Source organism: Etheostoma cragini, chromosome 19 (assembly GCF_013103735.1).
Source record: "Etheostoma cragini isolate CJK2018 chromosome 19, CSU_Ecrag_1.0, whole genome shotgun sequence".
Lineage (NCBI taxonomy): Eukaryota > Metazoa > Chordata > Actinopteri > Perciformes > Percidae > Etheostoma > Etheostoma cragini.
This window is the reverse complement of record NC_048425.1, coordinates 4,446,406-4,457,504: the sequence shown is the minus strand read 5'-3', so window position 1 is coordinate 4,457,504 and position 11,099 is coordinate 4,446,406. Positions and strand designations below refer to the sequence as shown.

The following is an 11,099-nucleotide window of genomic DNA, read 5'->3' as shown; positions in this document are numbered from 1 at the left end:
ATAATAAAGTTGAGCTTAAATACATTTTTTAAATTACTCCACAATTTATTGCTTTATTGATTTATTTTACACAATGTATTCTCTTTTCATTTTTTAGTGTAGGGCCTAGTGTTCATCTATTCAATATTGGCTCCATAGTTTTATTTGCCATTTTTATTTTTGAAGGTGTTAATGAATGGTTAAAGGGTGCATGGATGAAGTATTAGAGTGAAAAGGGAACTATGTGCTGGTTAGCGTGGTGTGAATAGTCTGAGTGGTTGTAGCTGTTTGAGATGTGATCAGAGAGTAATATGTGGAGTGATACTTTCATAATCTCTGGCGTGTGTACAAGATGCCATACCTCTTCATCTAGTCAATTTCTTTTTACATATGACAGGTCTTGCACAAGAATGCTGTAAATTATAGTTTATGATTGTAATGTGTGTTAATGTGGGGAATGCTGAGTGTCTGGTCAGAGTTGTTATTGTAGAGTTAACTGAAATACATTCCTGTGGTGTGGTTTAAGTTTTGATTTAAAATTAGACGAGTGTAGGTTTCTACAGATGCATCAGACGGGACTTAAAAATTATAATGTGTTAGTAATATACACATTATTTCAATGGCTTTGAGGTTTCTGTGATTTTGAAACACCGACCTCCAAGTAGCAGAGAGTTTCCCAAAATGCACCTGCAGGGTTTAGAATTGAAACGTCATTTTCAGCTGCTAATTAAATTCCTATTGATCAAGATCAGAAAATGTGAACATTTGAACTATACATTTAAACATTTTGAAGTAATGTTGCAGAGCTCATTCCCAGGCACTGAGAGTAGCCCTGTGAGTCTTTGCCTTAAGAGTCAGCCAGTGGGATGTTTTCTCTTGTCTTTTGCTTGTTATTTTGTTGTTGTGCTTCAAACGGTGTAGCAAGTGATGGTTTCCCCCACATTGTCAATCCAGTTCATTATGTTTCTCAGTCGAATTGCTCTACAAGTGTGATTATTTAGACTTACAGCTGTTAAATAATGTGCACACAGTTTCATTTAGTTTGAGTCAGTGAAGTGATCCAGTGCTGTCCCAGTGACAAAAAACTGATGTGGTGTTTGAGGATGTGACACTGCTTAAAACAGAGAAGAGCGTCATAACATACATTTTTTAATTTTCCCATAGCTCATGAAATAACCCCGTTGGATGCCATGGGCTTAATGCTGTTACAAACGTCTGCTTAGGTTTTCCTCTCACAGGACAAGAAGTACTTTAGGATTCATTTTGCAATGACTGCAACAAAATATGATATGAGGTATTATTGAAACCAATATATTAAGAGGTGGCTTTTTGTCATGATTTAAATGAGACAACTGAAATTATGCCATTTTGTCATTGTGCTAAAATGAATATAAATATGATATATTAAAATATATTTGCTAACCTATACTGTGTGAACTTGCTTTTTTTTCAAAGATGGTTGAGGTGTCACAAAACCTAAAGATTACCTCTGCTCTTTAAATTTGAGGTACCTGAACAAGATTAATCTTGAAAATAATCAATAGTTGCAGTCATCCATAACATACAAAACTAAAATGAGCTAAATTTATCAATCAAGGGGAACTTGTCATTTGAATTGTAAAACATCGATGCCAAGCTCTGAGTGAACAACAGAAGTGTGATTCAACTCTGGTGAAACCTGGTGAACGGGTTTAAATCACCATAGAAACCGTCAAACAAAGTGAAAGATTGCATTGTTAGGTTTCCTTGTGAGGATTAAAGGAAACTAAACTGAAAGCACATTCTAATAAACCCTTAAAACACTGTTTTATTTTAATTACTGTGTCCACTTGTACAACCAAGTTCTCATTTCTTTTTTTGTGAATTTTTTCTGGATTTTCAATTATTTTTAAGTAGGTCATTCCATTCCTTTCTACTTACTTTTTTTTTTCTTTAAATCTGATAAAGATGCATATTTGTTGTGCTGTATTATGTACACCAATGTGTTTCTGAAAAATTTGAATAATAAAAATATAAAGGACAGTGATTTATTGTTATCGTTGTTGAGATTAATAATTTCCGTGAACTGTCATCAACATTTCATAGATCAAATCAAGCTCCCCACCCTTTACGGAAAATCCTCGTAAGCATTTCCAATAAAACAATACTGTTGCAAGAAAACAGTCAGCTGTACATATCTTTCTGTAGTTACACCCACCTACTGTGGGTGTAATGTGGGTGTGACTTAAGGCTATATTAATCCAACCACCTTTCAGTTTACAGCACATAGTTACCAATCACTGCTATTTAGTACATGACATGTTCTCAAGACTTCAGAGACTTCTGCATCATATGGAAAAAGGTGAGAAAAATTTAATATCTGCAAACATTAAGTTTTACTTAGACTAAAAAGATAATATTCGACATTTTGGTACCAAACTTTTTGGTGAAGTTAACTCTGCTGTCAATCTGTATCTTGAGTGTCAGTGCCAATACTAGTTTACTGTCACAGTTCTAGCTCCATGCAAATACAGCTCTTTTAATACATCAATGGATAATAATAGCCTCTCTGACTCAGGGGCGTTCACAGGTACGGGCTATTGTTGCCTGTGCCCCCAGTCACGTGACTTTGCTTTTATTCTCACACACTGAGAAGTAGAGAATCTTTGTCACTGCTTTCGAAAAACAGGGAAAGGCCTTCCACCTTCATGTGAGTTTTGGAAGTTATGGAGAAAAAAAAAAAGCTCTTTGAATAGTAAAAAAAAAATCCACGTGCTTCAAATAATGTGCAGCTTGTAACATTTGCATCCACATCGCACAACATTGACTTATATATCAACGTATCATGCTACGTTACACAGCTAATGAAGCCTTTGTAGCAGCAGTCTACTGTAGTTAGTACGTCTGTTATATTAGTGTGCGCTCTGTAGACTAGAAAAAGGCTCAGGGGTGTGATGGTTTGGGCTCTTGAATCCTGCTAGATTATAGTACATTGAGTACAGAGAGGGAGAGAGGAAGCAGCTAACAGATCTGCAACTTTGCAGAGCTGGATCAAAACTGCCAGCAGGCCAGCAGCAGGTGAAGCACTTTAAAATTGTATTTGAATAATGTCAATTATTAATAATGTTAACAATATTAATTTAATGTTAAGTGGGCCTATTTTACCAGAGACATTGTTGTCTAAGTTGGAGTAGGATAATAATAACTCATTATAAACAAATGTTTTAATTAATGATAAATGCCCAGTAGGCCTACATTGTATCTGAGCGGTGCATAGCATTGTGAATTAGTTACTATTTTATGTACGGGGCTAACCCCAAAAGCTCCAGTTCACAGTGCATTTGAGAACCTGGAGGCAGAGGATCAAGTAAAATACTTTTACTAGCTGTTGTAAAATATGGGATGGTAAGACCAGATAACTGGTTCACAAAGGCTTTATAATATGTAATTGTAATTCATACAATATATACAAATGTAAATGATTCATGGGGCCAAATCAATCAACGTTATCTTAATCAGAATCATTGAGTGAAGCCACAGTCTATGCAAAGTCAACTGGCTGCAGAGTGTTCGGTTGCCTTTTTTTTTTTATAAAAGTATATATAAGTTACTTAATTGATATTCTAATAATTCTCTTCTAGATTAGGCCTAACCACAAGGCTCCAGACTAGAGAGTGAGGGAGAGCAAGCGGAGCATTACGCAACAAATTAGACAGCTACACGATGAGGGTAGTGAGTGTTAGAGAGTAAAATAAAAGACAAAGAACAATTGCCTCTCCCTGCGCAGTGTTTTATTGTAACAGATGACGTGGAGGCCAAACCCACCCCCTTACACCATGGCCACTTGCAACTATAAAAACAATTAAAATAAATATATTATTTATTTATTTTACTTAAACAACTAATTTTTTATGGTGTTTAACATTTCTCCCCTGCAGCTGTCTTTCATGGTTGCATGCTAGCTTTGTAGCATTTTGTGTGTGTTTATAATCCAGATAACAGATGTATCTATATCATCTTTTCATCTATTAATGTGCAGGAAACTGAAAGTCCGAGATGGCAAATGGACCTGCCTTGTCCACTGCTAGAGGTGGGGAAATATATCAAACATCCCCCCTCTCACTGTTGGATGTTCTCTATGCAAATAAGTTTGAAGGAGAAATCATTGATCCGGAAGTAGTTAAACAGACAGAGGAAAACTTTTACAGAGGGGCCCCACCCAAATGGTTAAACTTTTATATTAGTGAACAGGCAGAATCAGATGGCAGTGGAACTCCTTTCATTAAACGAGATGGATACGACAAACTTGTGAGACAGATTAAAACACAAGGAAAAAGGAAATTCCCTGAAACATCAATTGTTAATCTGTTCCACCAGCCAGGCTGTGGGGGGACCACAGTTGCAATGAAGGTGTTATGGGACTTAAGGAAGACCTTCAGGAGTGCTGTTTTAACAGGCTCAACCTCAGACATCACAAATGTTGCAGAAGAGGTGGTCTACCTTTTCACAGCAGGCAGTCGAGGCCACCAGAACACTGTGCTGCTGTTGGTGAATGATGAGCAGATTTTGGAAAATCTACAAGAGAAAATTATTATGATCATTGCTGAGCAGCAGATAGTCACCCACAAGTCTGTGGTGATATTACTTAACTGCGTTAGAAAGGATGCCCTTCTACAAAACAGAGACCATGTTGTACTACGAAAAGTACTTTCTGACACAGAAAAGCAAAAGTTTGATCAAAAAAATACAGAACTTCGCAGAAAGTACCATGGCAAATGCAACCAATTCCATGGTTTCAACATAATGCAAACAAATTTCTCTCAAGCTTACGTCAAACAAGTATGCGAAGTATTTAGCACAGTCCGAAGAGCAAAGAAACCAAAGAAAACCCAACTTGTTGCCTTCATATCCCTGCTAAATGCCTACGTACCAGGCTCATATCTCCTGGAGTCTCAGTGCCTGGACTTCTTCAAACATGATGACTACATTCGTGGAGACTTTTCAATGGAGGACAGAATGGAGCCCTTTAGCCATCTCATCATCACCTTCACCACAGAAGCATCTGAAAAAAAAGTCTGCATGGCTCACCCTATGATAGCACAGTGTTGTACTGAGTTGATGGCAGAGGCGGGTGTGGCCAGAAGTGACACAGCAAGAAACCTGTTGACCACTTTGTGCAGAGCTGAGGTTCCGGCATTTTTGGTTGGTTTTGTCAAAGACATGTTAACCAAAAGAAGACCAAAACCAAAAGAAAGCAAAGAAGAAGATATCCAAAACAATAGTACCGAGATGAAAGAAGAGCCAGAAAGATTTTCTAGACTGATTCTAGATATTCAAAGGATGGAGGGTGATGGTCAGAGTGCATCTGTTTTAGCAATGGTGTCTAAAAAGTTTGCTCAAAATCCATTTTTTCCACAGGCACTTGCTCGTTTTTATTACTCAGAACTACAAGACTACAATCGGGCAGAAATGTGGGCAAAGAGAGCAAAACAAAGAGATCCCCAAAATTCATTTATTGCTGACACTCTGGGCCAAGTCCATAAGAACCACTTAAAGAACATGGAGCATTCTGCCAGTCAAAGAGAAATTTTGCATATGGCTAAAAAGGCCATTGAAGCCTTCAAAGAAGAAGAACAACTTGCTGAAAATGAACGTGGGACAGACATGAAAGGGGATGGCAAGACCAAAATCCCACATTTGTTTAACACCAGAGGGATGTTTGGTTATCTACAAGTTTGCAACCTTGTGTATGACCGACTTGTCCGTCAGAACATAACTTGGAGAGGAGTTCTCACAAAGACTGTGTCCTTGGGCTCTGTCCTAGGATCATTTGGAGACAACAAACTCTTCAGATTTTACAATCTAATAAACAGCCTAAGAGATGAGGTTGAGAGGAAGTGTGCATTTTTTGATAAATATCTGACTTACTCAAAGCCTAACATAAAAAAAGATGATCCCCCATACATCTCTAAAGACACCACAGACTGCTACAGGAAGTATGTCGGAGACTCCCCACCAAAGCACTTCAAAGAAAAAGGTGCTGCTCTCATCCAGAAGCTTAAGCAAAACCTGGCCGACACATCCGCTGGAGTACTCTCATGTCTTGACAGAGAATGCACTGAATCAGACCTTAAGGAAATAACTACATGGTGGGAAGAAATCTTTTTACAAAGAGATTCGGTCTCAGCTCTGGCCAACTATATCCTTGCTCATATCATGTTAAGAAATATGGGAGCAATGTTTCCTTCTGACTGCAATTATTTAACTGATTTTATAGAGAAAATGCCTCTGATCCACGAAGATTCACCTGAGCTCCACATGTTAACCCTCCTCCTGTGCTGGCCTTCAGACAGTAAAGAGAAATGTGTCCACGACCTCAAGGAATTAATTCCGGGCATGCACTGCTCCTATGACTATGCATATAAGACACACTTTCGATCAAGGTACCTCCCCCCTCTGTTTTTCATTGGAAAAGGTCAAGATCTGACCAGAATTGTTCACAGAAAGGTGCTCAAAGAAATTTTTCTTGAGCAAAATGAGGAAACAATACAAGATTGGAGCAACGAGAAGATTTTCAAAGATCCGAATGTCCAAGACCGTCTTCTCAAAGTTGAAGGAGTGGTACGAAACCACAGAGTCTACGCAAACATTGGTGGTACAGAGATTGAGATGGATGCAAACCTGAGAAACAGCCTCGAGGAAGACTGCCAAGTTTCCTTTTACAATGGATTTACCATCAGAGGTCCTGTAGCCTTTGCCATCCAGAAAACAACTGCAGAAAATGGTAAGAAATGTTATATAGGGTACATCATTTTGAGCATAATGAAATACCCACCCGGCAGAAATAAAAAAATAATAGTTCAAGGCTTACTTTTAGTTTAAAATTTTTAGTATTGTTGATAGTGTTTTTGTAGGGACACATTTCTGTAGAATTTTTTTAATGTTATTTTTCATTTCTGAAAAATAATATTTCATTGTATGTGGCAGTACAATCCTCAGAGATGGCTAACCCAGAACCAGAGGAAAGAAAACCCCAACTCTCTGCCTTGATGGACAACAATGGAGGTAAGTAATGTGTAAAAACACAAATTAGGATTGAGAAATGATAAAATGACTTTATATAGTGGTCTTGAACACCATTGCTACCCTCAAATTGTTGTCAGTTACTTTATTTACAATTTTAACATATGACTGTTAAAACCTCTAGTAATTGCAGTTTGATTTTTTTGCTTTCATCTTCCTGCCTCAGGTCATTTCATAGATCTCCATCAGATGGTTCTGATTAACAGAGTGACTGATACAGAAGGCATCCTGTTGAAGCTCAAGGACAGGAGGTTGATCTCAAATGAGAACTATGAGGCTGTGAGAGCTTTAAAATCCAAACAAGACCAGATGAGTGGCATTCTTCAGAGTTTGACTTCCAGCACAATGGGCAAAGACGCTCTCTATGAAATCCTTAAAAGGATGAAGAGTATGAGGTCTCTCATCAATGAGCTTGAGGGATCTGATTAAAGGTGCAAAATGTACTGTAAAAATATGTGTTGTAGCTTTTGACAATAAGTGAGCTTTTGACACAATAGTCGGTGGACACAATGCTATCCATTAAATCCAGCGCCCTATACTACTTATCAGGAAAGCACTGATTTGGTTATTTATATCCAGGTCATTTGTATTGGCTGATCGCACAACAGACACTTCAGATGAAAAGAGTAATGAAATTAAGCTCCTGAACCTTTGATCATTTATATATTATTTTTTTAAGCATTTTTGGGGGGATTTATGAAATGTACTACCAACTTAAAGTTTACTACTAAAGAAGCCAAGTGAAATAGTTGTACTTTCAGTCTTTTCATTACTTTCGCCCATGTAAATATTCATGTAATTTTAATGGTGAACCTTATTTTTAAAGACACAGATTATGTTGGTTAAAATGTGGCAATCTAACAGTTCTGAAGCTTTTTATCATCAAGAATTCTACGTAAGGAAGAACACATGATTTTGGTGTTTTGCTATGTTTGCTTAAGATTATGAAGATTAGTATGATTAATGATGATCGACGGTGTGTTTTACTTATTTTTTTAACAAAAAGATTATTATACAGTTTAATGGTAAACAGAACAAGCTCAATACATTGAGGGTTTTAATCTAAAATAGAGGGAATATATGGTCTTTTTAATTCCCCATGTTACCTCTGCTCTTTCCATCATTTTATCTTGTCTCTAGATTGTTGAGACAAAAGAATGAGATTGTCTACTGTGACATTTGGAGTTTTTTTCTCAAAACTTTTCAATAAGATTTTTGTCTGAAATAAAATGATTTCAGTTAAAGACAATAATGTCATTGTAATTATTAAAGATAATGTATACTTTTCTATATATAAATTTAAAAAACAAAAAATTACTCTGTTGTTAGAACACACTATGTAATGGTTGCCCATGGCCATCTTTGATAGAGGCTAAATGATATGTGGGGAACATGCAGGAGTGTATTGTTGTTTTTACCTTATTGATAAAATATATAGCTTTGTTTTCAGTGACCTGGATTTGTATCAGGGATTGTGTATGTTCTGATGTTGGTGTATTGTGTCCTTTAATTTTGAAATGCTTGCTGGATGCTTCTATAAAATGACACTGGGTGGTGACGTGAAGAAATCATCAGCTGATCGATTGGACTAGAGAATGACGGAAAGAAGCGGTCGGGTTTAGAGGGCGCAGCGTGGCAAATTTTCCAGGAGACACCAGCCTCTGGAGAAAATATATTTTCCGGTGGATTACAAAAGTGGGATTTCTCCTTGGGACTACGGCCGCGACCCTGGTGCTGAACGGACCGGGCCGAGGTTGTGTAAGTTGCCCGTATGGACAGTTGTTCGCCACGCTTCTCCGGCCATGTTTTGTTTTGTTTTGTTTGTTCTCCACGTTGGCTAATCCGGATCCGGACTATTTAAATGTATTGAATGACATTTCTTTTGTTGGGACGTTGGGTTGTTTTGGCGGACACGTGTTTAAATGTGTGGGATACTTTGAATGCTTCAACGTGTATGTAGGGAGGGGGTGTGTCCGATGTTTAATAAGTTGTCATTAATACACGCAGTTAAACTTACAATCTGTGGTCTCCTTTTTATTTTATTAGCGTGGTTATTGAGCCGATTTAAAGGCAATTAGGGTGTCTGTAGGGTGGAGGGTTTATTCAGGAGTTGTGTAATTAAAATAGGCAGGACTAGATTATAGCTGATTGATATCAGAGATCCGCCCATTACCTTAATTGTATGCGTTGTACCTTTCCCTAGTCGTGTGAGTTTGGGAACTGTTACAACTACACAAGTATACACACATACTCTGGTCCTAGACATGCACAAATGGAGAGATGTCAGATGGGCCGTGACTGCTGGGCATGCGCCCCGAGCCGTTGGGCGATTTGGTGCCTTGCTCAAGAGCAACATAGCAGTGCCCAGGAGGTGAACTGGTACCAATCCAGCTACCAGTCCACACTCCTTACTTTGGTCCGTACAGACTCATTTACTCCCTAACCAGATTTCCGGTTCAATTTGCACTTTTACACACAGTAACACTCAATAATGATTGACCAATTATGATTTGTACATTTGACTGTGTCATCTAGAAAGAAAATGTACATAGTGCCCAGACAGATAAATAAAAATTGTAACAATATCCTTTTGGTTCAGGAGTTCTTAAGCAAGAAAAAATCTGTTGTTTTGGCTATTTTATTATTCAACTACATTGTTATTATCACATTTAATGCTTGTGTGTTAAATACATTGGCCTAATGCCTAATGTGTTCTCCACAGCTCAGTGGTCAGTCTGCGTGCAACAGAAAATCTAACAGAAACTTTCCTCTTTCACATAAAAATTCATGGTATAGTATGTCAAATAAAAGTCACAATAACGTCACATAATAGTATGTCAAAAAAGTTATAGTACAGTATGTCGACAAAAGTCACAAAAACCTCATAACACAAAGTGTCAAAAATCTCATAACAATTCATAGTATAGAATGTTGAAAAAACTCACCAAAAAGTCATAGTACAGTATGTCGAAAAGAAATTCCTGGTAAAGTCTGTCAAATAAAGTCACGAGAAAACGTCACAGAACAATATGTCGACAAAAGACACAAAAAACCTCATAATGCAGAATTTCGAAAAACTAATAAAAATTCATATTATAGAATGTTGAAAAAGTCACAAAAAGGTCACTGACTATACATACTACACTAATCATAGTGTAGTATGCCTTGAAAAATCCCCAAAACATAGTTTAGCATGTTGGAAAAACGTCATAGTATAGTATGATGAAAAAAAGCCATAGTATATGTTGAAAAAACGTCATGGTATTTCCTGTCAAAAAAAAGTCATAGTGTATTATGTTGACAAAAGTCACAAAAAATGTAACACAATAATGTGTCGAAAAAATTCACAAAAACGTCATAGTATAGTATGTCGGAAAAAAGTCACAATAAAGTTATAGTATAGTATGTCAAAGAAAAAGTCATAGTGTAGTATGTCAAGAAAATTCACAAAAACGTCATAGTATAGTATGTCGGAAAAAAGTCACGAAAACGTCATAGTATAGTATGTCGGAAAAAAGTCATAGTATAGTATGTCGGAAAAAAGTCACAAAAAAGTCAATGGCGGAAAAAGGTCATGTTGGAAAAAAGTCACAAAAAAGTCATAGTATAGTATGTCAAGAAAATTCACAAACGTCACAGTATATAGTATTTTTGAAAAAAGTAACAAAAAAAGTTGTATGTCAAGAAAATTTACAAAAACGTCATAGTATGTCGGAAAAAATGTCAGTGTAGTATGTCAAGAAAATTCACAAAAACGTCATCGTACAGTATGTCGGAAATAAGTCCCCTCGAAAAAATTCACAATAAAGTCATAGTATGTCAAAAAATGAAGTCATAGTATTGTATGTTCAAAAAAAGTCACAAACGGCATAGTATAGTATGTCGGAAAAAAGTAATGCCGAAAAAAGTCACAAAAACGTCATAGTATAGTATGTCGAAGAAAAAGTCATAGTATAGTATTTCGGAAAAAAGTCATGTTTAAAAAAGTCATAGTATAGTATGTCGGAAAAAAGTCATAGTGTAGTATGTCAAGAAAATTCACAAAAACGTCATAGTAT

At 36.8% G+C, this 11,099-nt stretch overlaps 1 protein-coding gene and 1 long non-coding RNA gene across 3 annotated transcripts; one reads left to right on the top strand and one right to left on the bottom strand.

The window, feature by feature from the left end:
- Positions 1-914: 914 nt before the first annotated feature.
- On the bottom strand, positions 915-1,381 carry LOC117935103. The gene is made up of 2 exons (XR_004654665.1): positions 1,216-1,381; positions 915-1,143 (listed from the first exon to the last, which is right to left on the bottom strand). It is a non-coding gene; the product is annotated as an uncharacterized LOC117935103 (long non-coding RNA).
- An 839-nt stretch (positions 1,382-2,220) lies between these two features.
- On the top strand, positions 2,221-7,631 carry LOC117934998 (sterile alpha motif domain-containing protein 9-like). 2 transcript variants are annotated; one of them, XM_034857077.1, is made up of 4 exons: positions 2,221-2,320; positions 3,998-6,742; positions 6,946-7,023; positions 7,208-7,631. In XM_034857077.1, exons 2-4 carry the CDS (start codon positions 4,015-4,017, stop codon positions 7,468-7,470), a joined length of 3,069 nt encoding a protein of 1,022 aa, XP_034712968.1. In that variant the 5' UTR covers positions 2,221-2,320; positions 3,998-4,014; the 3' UTR covers positions 7,471-7,631. The 2 variants fall into 2 exon arrangements, with proteins under 2 accessions (XP_034712968.1, XP_034712969.1); XM_034857078.1 differs by having other exon boundaries at positions 6,946-7,032; positions 7,208-7,297.
- The last annotated feature ends 3,468 nt before the right edge of the window (positions 7,632-11,099 follow it).

Excerpts from the sequence above, each read along its gene's own strand:
- LOC117934998 (XM_034857077.1), top strand. The coding sequence starts at position 4,015 with ATGGCAAATGGACCTGCCTTGTCCACTGCTAGAGGTGGGGAAATATAT. Across the intron at positions 6,743-6,945 it reads GAAAACAACTGCAGAAAATG|TACAATCCTCAGAGATGGCT; the intron begins GTAAGAAATGTT and ends TGTATGTGGCAG. Across the intron at positions 7,024-7,207 it reads CTTGATGGACAACAATGGAG|GTCATTTCATAGATCTCCAT; the intron begins GTAAGTAATGTG and ends TTCCTGCCTCAG.